At 36.6% G+C, this 16647-nt stretch overlaps 1 protein-coding gene across 1 annotated transcript; it reads left to right on the top strand.

Annotated features, from left to right (window-relative positions):
• The first annotated feature begins 7188 nt into the window (after positions 1–7188).
• Positions 7189–10293, top strand: gnrhr2 (gonadotropin releasing hormone receptor 2). Its single transcript, XM_026268072.1, has 3 exons — positions 7189–7946; positions 8925–9128; positions 9265–10293. The coding sequence occupies exons 1-3, from the start codon at positions 7406–7408 to the stop codon at positions 9756–9758; spliced, it is 1239 nt and encodes a 412-aa protein (XP_026123857.1). The 5' UTR covers positions 7189–7405; the 3' UTR covers positions 9759–10293.
• The last annotated feature ends 6354 nt before the right edge of the window (positions 10294–16647 follow it).

Below are 16647 nucleotides of genomic sequence, written 5' to 3'. Positions count from 1 at the left end.
AATTTACCCCAAAATGAAAAAGATAGCCTATAAATGACTCACCTTGAAGTCATCCTATAGGTGTATATGACATTCTTCTTTTATACAAATCCAATCAGGGCTATTTTAAAAATTGTCTTTGATCTTTCAAGCCATTTGATGCCACTGAGCGGGTGTTGCACTCCATCGGACCATGAGAAATTTAATAAAAAACATATCCATAATAAAAAAAAAGTATCTCACGTGGCTCCAGGGGGTGTCCGAAGGCCTTCTGTAGCAAATCGATGAGTTTTTGTAAGAAAAATATCCACATTCAAAATGTAATAATCCCTTTAATCTAGCTTGCGCTCACTGTTGTAAAACAGAAGCTGTTCCAGGGGAATGAGTTATGAGGTCAGTGTTGGAAGCAAAGTTTCCTTACTTTAGCAAAAGAAAACCAGTCTCTTCTTGGCTTATTGAAATCCTCTGACATTCTTCTTTACCAATCCTCGTTTTGTACTTCTAGTTAGTGACCGTTGTTTTGTTTTGATCTCTCCGCTGCGTTTCTGTGTTTCCCAGTTCTGAGCAGGGCATGCACAAAGCTGACCTCATAATCATTCCCCCAGAACTGTGAGCGCAAGCTAGTGCTAGTGATTATCACGTTTTGAATATGGATATTTTTCTTGCAAAAACGTATCGATTCGCTAAAGGAGGCTTTTGTTCACCCCCCATAGCCATGTGAGACTTTTTTTTTAAATCAATGAGCTTTTTATTAAACTTCTCACCGACCGATGCAGCAACACCAGACTAGAAATAACCCTCAGTATGTGTCTCCTGAGAGCAATGTGCAATGTGCCAAACTAGGGATGTACTTTATGAGCTTCTGACCAAATGATCACACAGGCCTATATTAAAGGTAGCCTACAGTTCACCCTGAAATACAACATCTAGCAGCATTCACTTGATGTTGTTCCAAAACCATATTACTTTATACCATGTGACAGAAAATGTCAGGCAGAATGACAATTTTAGTCAATCACTTTCAGTATAAGGCAGAAAAATATGCAAAACATGAGCTATATGATATCAGGGCTTTTATTTTTGAGTGAACTTCCCCTTTAATTTTACCATGTGTAATAGTGTATTATAACTGCAAAAAAGTTCTTCCTAAATATTTTGTCTTCCAGGACAAATATATAAGCATTCTTAAAGAAATATATATTTAGCCAGAGACAGGCAAGGCAGGCAATTGCCTTGGGCCCCCCATTTTGAGGGAGCCCCCGACAGCTAACCATTGGAACAATAGGAAATGTAATTATTTCTATAACATGGAGCAATACATCTGCATCCCCCCTACGGGGCCCCCTCTCATGTTATGCTGGATGTGCTTGCTTTTTCCTCGGCCACTGTTTCTTGGCACAGCCAAAAGTGGAAAAAAAAGCTGATAAAAACACATCAGGTCAACAATGAACCAGGTGAGGCTGTCAGCACTGGCGCTAATGTACATACAAAGGTCTTTTGATATAGAACATTTTCTGTAGCTAAGGTTCGTAAGCACCATTTTTAAGCTGACGATCCGTTACTGTTAATACGAAGATTGCTTTGAATCTTAAAGGTTGTATTGTACAGTTTTGAATCTTCTGCAATAAAAATGAAGATTGATATTTTGTTAAAGACTTTGTTTAAAAAAATAAACAATTCATGTTAGGGCTGTACGATTAATTGAAATTTAATTACAAAAAGGATAAATCGCAAATAGGCCGTGAAGCACAGTTCTGTGATCAGCAGTAAATCTCTTTACGAAGCCCAAAGGGCGCTCTCATGCTCAAACTCCAAATACACCTCACAGAAGAAACCCAGGAAATGCCTATAGTGGTTGCTAAATAAACAGAAGATTTAACTCCTTTCATTAATTCAACATGATTCATAAACACACGACTTCGACAATGGTCTGAGAATGTCAAAAACTGCTGATCTACTGGGATTTTCACGCATTACCATCTCTAGGGTTTACAGAAAAATGTCAGAAAAATAAAAAAATCTAGTGAGCGGCAGTTGTGTGGATGAAAATCTAATCTGCAGCAACTGCGTGATGCTATAATGTTCATATGGACCAGAATCTCTGAGGGATGTTTCCAACACCTTGTTGAATCTATGCCACGAAGAATTAAGGCAGTTCTGAAGGCAAAAGGGGGTCCAACCCGGTTCTAGCAAGGTGTTCCTAATAAAGTGGCCAGTGAATGTATATAATAATGTAATGCTAATCAACATAGCCTTTCTCTATGGAAGTCCTAAGAGGCCATGGATTATTATTTTTTTTCTTTCTTGTTTTGTTGTGATAACTTAATTATCTCATGATCTCAACGTTATTTTTTTGTGATCCTGACATAACAAAAGTAGTTTTTCTCGTGATCACAACTTAATTTTCTCATGATCTCTACATAATGAAAGTTATTTTCTCGTTATCATGACTTAATTTTCCAGTGATCTCAATGTAACGAACATTTTTTTTTTTGCTTGATCACGACAACGAAACAAATAAAGGAATACAGCAAACACAGGCACAGTGCCTTCAGAAGGATAAAGAACTATTCTACAATCTGCTGCTTGGATTCAACTCACTTTTAATTTTCCTTTTATTTGAAATAAAATTATATATAATGTCATTTTTAGTAGTCGACTGATATAATTTGCTTTACAAGCTTCTGTTTGAAAAGAGTGTTCGTGTGTGTGTGTGTGTGAAATTTATGTTCTGTTATGTGTTTTAACTACTTTTTGAATGTTGTATAAATATATATCAATATATCGTGACCTAATGGTTAGAGAGTCGGACTTGCAATCGAAAGGTTGTGAGTTCGAGTCTTGGGTCGGCAGGAATTGTTGGTGGGGGGAGAGCATGTACAGTTCTCTCTCCACCTTCAATACCATGACTTAGGTGTCCTTGAGCAAGGCACTGAACCCCCAACTGCTCCCCGGGCGCCGCAGCATAAATGGCTGCCCACTGCTCCGGGTGTGTGCTCACAGTGTGTGTGTGTGTGTGTTCACTGCTCTGTGTGTGTGCACTTCGGATGGGTTAAATGCAGAGCACAAATTCTGAGTATGGGTCACCATACTTGGCTGTAGGTCACGTCACTTCCACTTTCATCAAAGTAGCTAAGATATATTAACAAAACATGTTTTAGAAGGGCCTCATCTATTCATTTTGCCTGGGGACCCCACTTCATCTTGGTTCGCCTCTGAGCCTAATAGACATGCAGATGACATAAGATAGTCTTGTTTTTTGACAAATGTTTAAAAATTAAGAGTTTTTTTGTTGTTGTTTTTGCTTAAAACAATATCAGATTCATGATTTACAATGTGGTCAATTTCTCTGACAGATATATTATATCTTTACTAGTTTTTTCATCATAGTTTGATACATTTTTAAGAAAACAAGACATTACATCTTCAGTCATGTTGCATTTCAATTAAATGTATTCTGATTTAACAATAATGAGGTGATTATACTTGAAAACAAGATAAGATGAAAACATCTTGCATTGTATATTATGTTTGATATATACATTTATATACATTCTAAATTAACTGATTTTAAATAAAAATGTAATTTAACTTTACTGAATCAACCTGAATAAATGAAGTGACACCAACAAAACTTAATTAAGATCAGGTTAACAGCACTTTTTTAAAATGTGGTTCTGTAATTTAGTTCTTAGTTGTTCTTACTATAAACATTTGGAATGACTAAAATACTCCATATGCAAACAGATGTAATCTTTTTAGTCACTTAGATAACAGACAATAGTGTAGACTACATCAAACAGCAGGCATTTAGTGTGGCTATATTCACAGCAAGTGTGATTGTTGGTAATCGCTGGTTTTGCGCCGAAGGTCTCTGTGCTTCAATACTCTGAGGCAAAGACAATTTACTGCTGCCTAGAGAATGGACTCAGCAATAGCATAACAGTATATCTCAGACTGTCTTTAGAGGCAGGGTTGATTTACACACACACACACACACACACACACACACACACACACACACACACACACACACACACACACACACACACACACACACATATTATTGACTGGTTGTTGTTTTTTTTTATCCACCCTACAGAGCAAGACTCACCACTCCTTGTGTTTTCCCATCTGTCTATGGGTCTGCTGGGCCTTTACAGTGATTCATATTCAGCCAAACGGCACTGTACTCAATTATAGCATCATAGACCGCTCTCTTTTTCCTGCACTTGCATCATTCAACCATCTTCTTGTCTTCTACAATTAAATTATACAACTCAGCTAGTGCGTAAATAGACTAGTTGAAAATGCATCTGGCAATTCTAGTTAGTAGAACTCAGTCTAGTAAGTTCAACCATGGCCATATAGTGAATTAAAGCATACGTTTTATTTTCCTGCTTGATGTCTTAGTTTAAAATAATAACATACACTAATATTCATCAGTTGATATGATGTAATTTATAATTAATTTGCTGTAATGGGCTAATCCACTGACTTCAGGATATGAAAGTGTTGCTGCAGTAATAATGTCAGTAAAAAAGACAGTTTGTACTATTGTGCTTAAAGAGACTCAAGGGAACTCCAAACATCACCTTTTACACAACACCTAATTTTCTATGCACAAAATTAATCCATGGAATAATTTATAAAATGAACTATCCAACAAAACAAAAAAAGGCAGCATGCTGGTTATTTTATACTGTTTGTTTAGTAAGAAAGCATGTTTTATACATGAGTATTGATCACTGTGAGGTATTAATGTAATGGCCATACACTGGTCTTGGTCTTGTCTTCCACATTGAGCCACTATGGTCCTGACTACAATGTTCGCTAACCTTTAACCCTTAAAAGCCCAGGTGTCAAATAGATGCTTCCAATAATAATTTTGTAAGCTACATGAAGAAAAACAGCGATTGACACCTAAGCACTGCTACTTTGTGCAAGTTTGCATTTACATTCAAAATATTCAATGAATATGAATATACACAGTATAAATTAAAAGACAAAAACAGACAGCTTGAGGCACTTAGTACTGAGTTTAGAAAAGTATGGATAAATGCTCCAAGTATGGAGAATATAGTGCAAGGGGGCATCTAGTGGTCTAATGATGTAGTACACTGCACTGTGAAACCACAACAGAAGAATCAAATTAGTTATCTTTATTCAGTTTCTATAAATGTGTCATGAGATAATCTAGTTCTTGCATAGTTTACAACATTACTTTGACTTAGATTTTAATGCTGTAAACTTTCACAATATTTTAAAGTAAAATTATCTGTTTATCAGTATCACTTTTGGAGCTCTTACTATGGATATTGGTATAACATTAGTGCTGCTTTTATACTGTTATACTGTATGGATACAATTTTTTTTATTACATTTATATTTATTTAATATGTCCAATGGTGGGGGGAGGGGGGTCTAAATCATTGTGTTGCTGAGTTGTTTAAATTGCTCATGTGAGGATGAGCTATTTTTAAGCTTCTCACTGCTCATGCCTACAGGAGGGAACGACAAAGAGAGGAAGAGACATGTAACTGGAATATATGTCACATCCAAGGATGCAGTCATCACTGGGCAGAGGAACCGGTGATCTCTCTACATCTCAGCCAGGGTTGAACATTAACGGTTGAGTTGCTGTTTCTGTTGTTCCAAATATCAGCACGATTATGAGGCCGGAGGCACAAAGACGCAGGTTTTCACAGATGCGCTGATATTTGATCAACACGTTATAGTGCATAATAACAGTTTTAGAAACAAGTTTAGTAAATCTTAAGAAACTGACATTTTACACAAAACCATTTTCTATTTTTATTCTAACAACAAAAATAGTTCCAAACCTTGTCCACATCAGCAAATCAACATTGTGACTGGCAGCATACTGTAGTCATGTTTCCTTCTTGAAAGAATCAGTGTTTTCAATGAACTGGTTGAGTGAATGATTCAATGACTAGGTACAGTATAGTCTGTCCAAAATTCTGTCACAATTTACAGACCCACATGTTGGTCCAAAACTATTATTTTTTCAGCTGCAGTTTGGCTATCAACAGAATAATAGAATTGTAACTTTTGGGTAGACTATACCTTTAAGATGAATCTGGTCAATAAATCATAATGACTCAGCCATAAAGACACGTATTGGCAGATATTGGCGATGATATAACCTAATGAAAAATCTCCATGTTTAGAAAACAGTGATATCCTGTTAACAAACAGTTCCAGTAACAGTATACAGTCCATAGGAACCAAAACACTCTTTAAACCCTATGGAATATTTGCCTAAACAGGATTAGGTGCCTTACACACACATAGATATGGAATTAGGTTAAAATTTAAGTCTGTTAATATTTATACTTATTAGTGCTGTATTGTTACATCTCTTTCAGTTTAAATTAATTTTCTGTTTAAAATCAATAAATAAAGACGACTAAAGGAGACATGATAAAACCAGTGCTGGAACATTTGGATACAAATAAAAGACTTGGATTCATAAAGAAGCTTAATGTTCTCGTCCCTGAAACTGAAACCGTTTAAAGGCTTCAAGGCCTGCAGAATGGAATCAGTAGCTTCTGAGCTCAGCGTTTGTCCTGCTGTGGGACACTCTGACCTTCCTGACAACTCTGTTTCACATCACATGTGTCTATATTGCCTCTGAGCAGGATACTTACTAAGCACATCACAGACCAAAAGCTAAATCTCACGCACACACACACACACACACACACACACACACACACACACACACACAAACACACACACACACACACACACACGTTTCACTAAATCTCTTTTTTTAGTGAGGACACTGCATAGACTTCCATTGATTTTATCAATCGGGTTCTTGATATTTTCTGTCTCCTAATCAAACCTCACAAAAACACGTGCAAAACATTTAAATAAAAACATATCATAAGCTTTTTTAACAAGCAGCAGTCAGAACCAGTAAAAATGTCCTCACTACTCATATTATTTCACTAGCCTGTATAATTATTACGATGCAAGTAACTGAAAGGACACACGTTTTTCAGAGAAGCATCAAACTACCAAAACATCTTTTATCTCAAGCCTCCACTAGCCACGAAAGGAGAGGTCCTTTGATTCCTAATTAACCACGCCTTCTCTCCGGTGATGATGCTGCGATTCGTTTAAGACTGATGTCCAGCCCATCCAAATGACCACACACCTCTGGAGTCACCAACGAGCCATGACCATAAAACAAGAGAACTTAATGTGTATTTTTACGTTTAAGGATACTTTGTTTTCTTGTAGACTAAAAAAAAAAAGTATTGAAGAAAAATAGTTTATTAACTGTCATTTAAAATAAGTAAAGTTTTTGAACCCCCTCTGCGGATTAATTTTTCAGCGTCCAAGTGTTTAACTCTTCACATTGATTTAACTGACCTGGCCGTTAAAGCACGAAAGCATGAACTCAACAGCTTATAACATCGAGGATGTTTCGCAGAAGGACTCCACCTGTAAGTATGACTTTAACTCAAGCAGCGCGGATGCTCTTCCTCATCCTGCTCCTCATCTTCCGCGCTTCACCGCCGCGGCTCAGGTCCGAGTGACGCTCACGCTCCTCCTGTGCGCGCTCTCCGCGTGCTGCAATCTCGCCGTGCTGTACTCAGCCAGCCACAACCACAGGAAACGGTCCCATGTCCGGCTCCTCATCACCAACCTGGCGGTGGCGGATCTGCTCGTGACGTTCGTCGTCATGCCGCTGGACGCCGGGTGGAATATAACGGTGCAGTGGCTCGCGGGGGACCTCGCGTGCAGGACGATGATGTTCCTCAAACTCGTTGCCATGTACTCGTGCGCTTTCGTGACCGTGGTGATAAGTCTGGACCGACAGGCTGCTATTCTCAACCCTCTGTCCATCAACAAAGCGAGGAAGAGAAATAAAGTTTTGCTGAGTGTAGCATGGACCATGAGTGTCGTATTATCCATACCACAGGTAAGAGACAGTTTGGAGGTAGTGGAAGATGCGTCCTCCTCAAAATGACCTGGGTGGCATATTGTTGCGTTTGTTACTATTTTTTCATGTATTAATTATTGAATAATCATATGAGGTTCGTGAATTGCATGAATCGCAATGCATTAAAAGCTATAGGCTAAGTGAGTGAAATCATCAAATTTGATGTCATTATGGCATAGGCTTTATATAGCCTATATATTTAATTAAAGATATGGGCAGTTAAATAAGTTAAGTTTTTTTTACTTTTCAGATGAGTTAATCTCTTTTACTGGGATTATGTTCTGTCTGTTGTTGGTTATTAAATTATTTAACTAAATTGTTAAATAGGCTAAATAGAATAGCCTAGTTGATTTAATATTTTACATTACATTCTGCACATGCTACTCTTTCTGCACATGCTAATCTTTTCTAACCACGTTACATTTGAAAAGAAAATGCACATTGTTTTTTCTTTCTAAAGTTATGATGATTTACCCTGATAAAAGACTCCCCAACATGGATTGCTGATTTAAGATGATCTTTCATCTTAAATAGCAGAAAAGTGCCCCAAACACCTAAAAAAAAACAGCCAAAAGACCATCCATCTAAGGCCTGTTTGTTTAGCTGTTGTTACAATATACTATATAGTGTAAGATGTCACAGTGAAAACTGTGTTATATTATTACTATTCAAATAATATTTCAAAACAGAAAGAAAGTTGTTTCATAGTTTTTATAAATAGTTTGAATTTGTTTTTATATTTATTATTTACATTTCCTGTTTTTCTAACATCTAAGTTTCATTAATTTCGTTCTCATTTTTGTTACCTTAAATAGTTATAGTATTAATTTCAGTTTTTAGTTCAGTTTAGAATCAAAAAACAATTTTTTTAATGGTTATAGTTTTAGTTAACAATAGCCCTGGCCTGTTAGATGGCTTACATCAGCCTATCTAGAATATCTATGCCTGTAATATGCTCTTTGTCCAGGTGTTTCTTTCCACGTTGTAGTGATCGATTGCCCCAAGCGGTTTATTCAGTGTACAACCTATGGCAGCTTTAGCTCACGCTGGCAAGAGACACTTTACAACATGCTGACCTTCATCTTCCTCTTCCTCTTACCACTCTTCATCATGATCTCCTGCTACAGCAGGATATTGTTTGAGATCTCCAAGAAAATGACAGACGACAACTGTAAGTCCTTTTTTGACAAAAACATACATAATGATAATTTCTTGATCAGTTTGCAAGTAACATAACCCTGAGGTGTCTTTGCCCTGACTTTATTACGCTAATGTCTTGCTTCTGTTGTGATCTTTGTCACATCTAGTGCTGTCCAACAAAGTGCAGCTGCGCAGGTCAAGAAACAACATCCCTAGGGCACGCATGCGCACGCTGAAGATGACTGTGGTCATTGTGCTGTCATTCATGGTGTGTTGGACACCGTACTACATGCTTGGCCTGTGGTATTGGTTCTGTCCCGCTGGCCTGGAGGAAACAGTGTCCCAGTCGCTCTCACACATCCTTTTTATATTCGGCCTGTTAAATGCTTGTTTGGACCCCATCATCTACGGTCTCTTCACCATTCCACTATGCATGAGGCACAGACAGCGTGAACGTAACACGTTTGAGCTGGAGAACACTAATAACTCTATGATGACTTCCATCAGAACTTCCACCTCCTCTCTCACTTTAAAGAGACTGGCAGTTCAGCAGACGTCTAGAGAAAAGCTAGAATGGGACGGAGAGTATGTGCACAGGATTGGAGATGATGGGGCAAAGAACAGTGTGGGCTTTGCAAGTCATTCCACCTCTATGGATTAAAAGCCAAAACACATGAGGTGTCATATGTATGATAGTTAAGCCATGAAATTTCTATGAAAGCCATTAAGGCACATTAATCTTATCTTATATGTATAAAGGTTTCACATGTAATGTTTCAAAAAGGTTTAATTTATTGTAATTAGTTCGTTCATATTGACTAATGAGGTAAATCTTTTGGACACTGAGCCTTAAGATGACGAAACAATGAAAGTCAATAGGGTCCATCATTGTTTGGGAGTTTATTTTACAGAATAACAGATTTTTTTAAAGAAGTTGTTATTTTTTTATTTAACGAGGACATATTAATTAATGTAAATGCAGTACAGACTTTTTCATTGTTACAAAAAAGTTGATTTCAAATAAAGGCTGTTCTGAACTTTCTTTTCATCAAAGAATCCTGAAAAAGATGTATCATGGTTTCCACTGTGATGTTTCCTATGCAGCAAATCAGCATACTGGAATGATTTCTAAAGTATCTTGTGACAATGAGGACTGAATATTAACTGTGAAAATTCAGCTTTGCCACAGGAATTTATTTCAATTTATAAAAAGAATAAATAAATAAAATAGAAAGCAGCTATTTTAAAGGGGGGGGGGGGGTGAAATGCTATTTCATGCATACGGAGTTTTTTACACTGTTAAAGAGTTGGATTCCCATGCTAAACATGGACAAAGTTTCAAAAATTAAGTTATACGTTTGAAGTAGTATTTCTGTTCCAAAAATACTCCTTCCGGTTTGTCACAAGTTTCGGAAAGTTCTTTGCGAGTATGGCTCTGTGTGACGTTAGATGGAGCGGAATTTCCTTATATGGGTCCTTAGGCACTTCTCCCGAAAGAGCGCGCGCTCCCGTATAGCACAACACTGAGAGCACAACAGACTTCACTGATCAGAGCCTTACTGTCTATGATCAGAGCGAGAGCGTCGCGAAATGTCACAAAAGAAGTGTGTTTTTGGTTGCCAGGGCAAGACAACCCAGCACAGATCACCAAAAGAGAAACAGCATTAAGGGACCAGTGGATGGAGTTTATTTTTACAGAGCATCAACGGAGTTGTGCAAGTGTTTGTGTTTGTTCCCTGCATTTAGAAGATGCTTGTTTTAAAAACAAGGCCCAGTTTGACGACGGATTTGCCTATCGTTTATTTCTTAAGGATGATGCAATCCCAACGAAAAAGGGTCACGATCGTGTGTTGGAACCGCAGGCGGTGAGTAAAACTGCTTAAAATATCTCTGCCTCCTTGTTAGTGCGTCCGCCTCCCATGCCGAGACCCGGGTTCGAGCCCCGCTCGGAGCGAGTCATTGCAGCTGCTGTTCTCGTTCAGTTTCAGCCTCGGGATCTGATTCTGGATCATAAATATACGCTGAATCTGACTGTTAGCCATGGTTTGTTTTGGTTGGTTTTTTCTTCACAGCTGTCACAGCTTCCAAACGCTCTCAACGCAAAAGCCTACTGGCGCTCGTGATTCTTTAGCTCCGCCCACACGTCACGCCTCCAGTCGGTCGTGTTTTCCCAGGAAAAATCGGTACAGACTATCTTTCTCTCATGAATATAATAAAACTAAAGACTTTTTGGAGTTATGAAGGATGCAGTACTACTCTATATGTACTCAAGATTAACAGGATATTGAGTGAAAATGAGCATTTCACCCCCCCCCCCCCCTTTAAATTATAATACTATTTCACAATATTACTGTTTTTATTGTATTTTTGATCAAATAAATTCAATGACCTTTGAAATACTCTTCATGTACTTTGTGAACTTGGGTTTGACAGATATTTTAACACACATTAATTGCATTACTTCTGGCAGCAGCAAAATGAGCAGGGATCTTTTTGTGTACAGTAATTTAAAATTATATAAGGCTTGATATTGAGTATTGCTTTATGGTAACCCTGTTTTGCCTTGTAGTTTTAAAAGTTGAAATTACAATTAAATAATTGTAAACTGAAAGCTTTGGCACAGATTATTAAATCCATACAGCTCATGAATATACAGACTGTGACACATTTAATGTTCCATAATCACACAAACATCTTGATACAGCCTCTCAACTAACTATGGGCAGTTAAATGAAAGAAGAACAAATAGAAGAAATAAAATTAACTAAAAACTGAATAAATAAAATGACATGAATGGACTTAATAACCCTGAGGAAGGAAAAAACTAGTTACATTGATGAATACTGCAGCTCAAATTCAATTAAATTGATGTTCAGCACAAGCAGTACTAATGTACTAATCGTGAAAAGATCCGCTTGCTGGAAAAGACTTAATTAGAGCAAATCTTAAAACCAGTGCCTATGGCCTGTCTTATGAAATACATAAGAACCAAAAAAAACTGAAAAATTGTGCGGACATTCAGTATAATGTGTTGGAGACATGATTAGCTGTGATATTATATTAACATTTTCTGACTTCAGAACAGACTGCATAATAGATATACTAACAATTATACTGAATTTTGTTTACTTGAACTTTGTTAAGAAGATCAACTATTTACAGCAACTGAACTGTAAATGTAGGAAAAATGCCAGAATCAAGTCACAATAAGCTTAATCAAATTACTCATTACTCAAATTACTCTTGTATATATAAGCATATATTAGCATATGTGTATATATATAAACATAATTGCATTGGCCTGGTTTAATGTAGAATAGCTTCTTGCGAAAAAGGACATCTTTCCTTTTCATAAACCCAAACTGAAATTAACTTTCATTAGAATTTTATAATTACAGTATTCAATAGTATTAAAAAAAATATGACATTAAACGTTAATTCGTACAATTTTCTCTGGCTGAATGGTGAATGAATGCATGCATTTGATCCACATTAATATAGCAATAAAGAAAAAAGAAAACGCACTCTCTGTCTGTCGGCACAGCATGTCTGAATCTCTTTGTAGTATGTGAAGCTTTATTTAATATTACGCTTCAAAAGCTGTTGCCATTGGTAAGCCAAATTTCTGTTCCTCTCTTTCCAAGAATTAGCTCTGCACACACAAAGACATTACACATGTAAAGCATCCTCAGTGCTTTAAGTGACAGGCCAAATCATTGCAAAGGCCTATTAACACCAAGAACGGTAACATTAATTCTAGAATAGGAATGTGATGTAAATGTATATATATTTCTTTATTTTCTATTTTGTATATTCTCTATTTGCACAGATATTGACCTTCATTATTTTCTCTGTGTACGTGACTAAAACTTCTGTTAGCATTCTTCTAAAAGGGAAATGGCTATGACCATACTCTGAGAAGATACTGTTGAAGGTCACAGATGATCCTTGGACAGCCTTCGTTCTGTCTTTCTAACTACAGAGCTTCGGCGTTGACTTGACCATTCTTACAAGAATTAAACAACCAAAGAAAAATCCCATGATCCTTTATCACTCTCAGTCTCACATTTAATGCAATATTTAGAATTTTTCCATGACAAACAGCCGAAGAGGATGAGAAACACTGAAACCTGAAATATTGTTGATTTCTCATCCTAATATAAAAAAAGGGCATTATCCCTTAACCAGGGACAACAACAGAGGGCGAGGATGTGGACATAGGAGAGGCAGAGGACGTGGAATGTGGAAAACTGATCCGGATGTCTGATTTCGTTGTGGAGAGAAAGGACATCGGAAGAATGAATGCCCTAAAAACTGAATGGTGACTGAGGTGACTACAACCCAAGACAGACTGGAGGGGCTGGAGTAGAAGGGGTGAACGCCTCTAGATATACTTTGTATTATCATTCTTGGTGTGAACGTGCCTTTATGCAATTCATCATTTATCTTTTTTTGTGCTCTTTTACCATACACATTTAGTCCTATCTAATAATTTAGCTTTCAATGAGTTTGCATGTCACATTTTGTCTTATTTACTAAAAACTTCTCAAAATTGGTTCTTTTACTGTTTGATACTTCACCAACCTTTCCTGAAGGCAAAGGTTGCAGGCCTCCTCCAAATCTGAGAGTGTGACTCTAGACACTTTTTCACTTACAAGTGAACTTGTGACATGATATAGATTCCTCAATGAGCATTCTGAAAAGATGAAGATGAAGAGAGAGCTCTCATCCTCTTTCCTATCAGTCATCTTCACCAAAGGTGTTTTTCTGTCATCATGAATACAATGCTGCTGCAATGCTGTAACTGTAACTCTGTAAATAACATATTATAATAAATAAAAAAATTCATCTTTGATGCATTGCAAATAAAATAAAAAAGGTCTAGAAATGTGTTTTTTAAAGCATTTTTCAAAATATTACGTTAACTAGATCTCTGGGATCAAAAAAGAAATTCTTTATAAAGCATGAGACATTGCAAAAGATGCGAGAAGCAAATGCAACAGTCAAACACATCCGTCTGCATGTTAACATCGAAAACAATGGAAAAGGAGCACAGCGGAATGCAAAAACTTGTTCTGTGTGAACGTCCTCTTGGAAAAGGTGTCAATCATCTAATAACTAACATGACAGAACCTCTTTTTTTCAGCTAAATAATTAATTTGTTGGAAGTTTAGCTGTAATATTTAGTTTTTTTTTTTTTTTTGAATGGCTCAAGCACATAATTTGTAAGCAGGCTTAAGATAAATACTGGTGCTACATCCTCCATTTCCCATATAGATACTTGCCCATATATACTTGCCCATTACTTGCCCATTTCTCTGCATCATGTTACATTTAAATACTTTCTTTTTATATATATATATATATTATATATATATATATATATATATATATATATAATATATATATATATATATATATATATATATATATATATATATATATATATATATATATAAGTACTGATACATTTACATACTTTCTTAATTAAGTGACAATATTTTGGATTAAAGCTAACTACAACTGCAAACAAAGATATTAGCATTCCTGTCACAACCACACAAAGCATGTATGGTTGTGTATATAATATATATATATATATAAACATATTATATATATATAAACAAGCAATCCAGAAGCTAACTTCTATCAAATTCAATGCTGCAAAATGTAACTAAACCAGACGCTTCAGGAAGGGCACAGGTTCAGCAACAGTGACAGAACTGCCTTGGCCTGCAGATCTGATTAGACACAGTCATTAAATTCTGTTAATCATGTCAAGTTTTAGTATGTTAATGGATATGACGTTAATGTATTTTGTCTTGGTGGGCAAAATCTGCAATGCATGTCAATAAATACTGCTGTAAGATGTGCTGCTGCTACATTAATAGACATAGCAGATTTAGGCATGTGGAACTGGGGGAGGTAGAGGGTTTTAGAGGAACTGCAGGACCAGCTTACAGCAAACACTGAACCAGACTATTAACTATTTATACACCAAATTCAGTATTTTTAAACCCATTTTAATAACTGTTTATTTTGTACCTTTCAATAAGTGCAAAAGTGCATGTGTCTCCTCCTCTGCCTGCTGTCACACTGTAGCATGTCCCATTTCTGCAAGTGAGCACTAACTGTAGAGTGGGAAAAAAGGTTCCTGAAAGAGTGGAGTCACTGGCAACTGACTCTGCAAAAGGGGATCTCATGGTCCTTTTCTTTCTTATTTATGCAGTATAAAGGTATGAGTTATAGCTGGAGTACCCTTCTCTTTAGGGTATTTCATGGGTTTGTTTGCCTTTCTGGCAAACATTTCTGTTGGTTGTACTGATGGACTGGTGGTTATGTCTATATAATGTAAAGATACTTCATGAAAATGTTCCTAAATGCCGCATCAATGTCTACTAATGAGGTGATTTTGGCCTGAGCCTATTAAGGTGTCTTCCTCTGTCTTCTGCAGGATCTCAGATGGACTTTTCAGAGAGGTTCCTTGAAGACATGAACAGTAAAAGAAAGACATACAAACTCATTTTAGAGCAATGCTTTAAACTAAATACCTGAAGGGATTTCTGGAGGAAATCTTCGTGACATTTTGGCTTCTGTGGTTAGAAAATTAAGATCTTCTCATTAAAGTAATTTAGCAAACTATGCCAAAAAAACAAACAAATCAAACATTCATGTAGGAACAAAACATACAGAATTAAAAAAAAACATATCAGTTTAAAATGTCCCTCCAAGGAAACTGTGAATTTTGAACTGACATCAACAAAATCACCATGTTAAGAATTGCTTAAAATGTAAATACAGTAAACAAGAATAGAAGGTTTACCAGCTAACTTTCCAACTATAGCAGTTACCTGTTTGTTTCCAGCTCTTTGATCCACACAGCTTGTAGGAAGCTATAGACATCCAGGCAAACACATCCACTAGCTTCATTGAAAATATACCCAAAACAGCATTGATGAATCAGTAGGACTCATAGTTACCTGTATTTTTTGTTTTATATTACAGTTGTCTGTGGCATTTCCCAGCGAGGCACATGCCGTGTTCTTACACGGGTGTGAGTGAATGTACTAGTGACTAACAGACCACGAGGGTGACCCAGAAACACGTAAAGTCATTCATCAGAGCAGTTTCATGCACATTCAGCAGCACTCACTCCATCAGCTGCTGATGGAGTGAAGCGTATTATCCCAAAGAGACCTCCATGATTCAGTTTGGTTTCTCAACAGTCGACACAGGACAGAATCACAACACCATGAAACAACACCAATAGATTCCTGCAGGCAATGAAATAATCTAAACAAGCTCCATGCCACGTTTAATAAGAATGTTAATAAATATTACTACTACTTTTAATATGCTATTTGCTAAAGCCTTCTTACTTTTTCTGTATTTCAGTTTCCACTGAGTAAAGTCTGAGACATAACAATGAGACATAATTTGGAAGCACATGCTCATCTGACCATTATATAAAAAAAAAGATTATTTATTTATTTATGAACAGATAAATAGGCCTATAACCTTAGTAAAAAAAAGATATATACACCAAGTTG

The sequence above is a fragment of the Carassius auratus genome, chromosome 7 (genome assembly GCF_003368295.1).
Source record: "Carassius auratus strain Wakin chromosome 7, ASM336829v1, whole genome shotgun sequence".
NCBI lineage: Eukaryota > Metazoa > Chordata > Actinopteri > Cypriniformes > Cyprinidae > Carassius > Carassius auratus.
Note: the sequence above shows the minus strand (reverse complement) of the source record. Positions and strands in the feature narration are given on the sequence as shown.

What these genes read in the sequence shown, in the direction of transcription:
- gnrhr2 (XM_026268072.1), top strand. Translation starts at nt 7,406, where the DNA reads ATGAACTCAACAGCTTATAACATCGAGGATGTTTCGCAGAAGGACTCC. An exon ending in CATACCACAGGTAAGAGACA is followed by an intron (nt 7,947 to 8,924) that starts GTTTGGAGGTAG and finishes CTCTTTGTCCAG; the next exon opens with GTGTTTCTTTCCACGTTGTA. An exon ending in GAAAATGACAGACGACAACT is followed by an intron (nt 9,129 to 9,264) that starts GTAAGTCCTTTT and finishes TGTCACATCTAG; the next exon opens with TGCTGTCCAACAAAGTGCAG.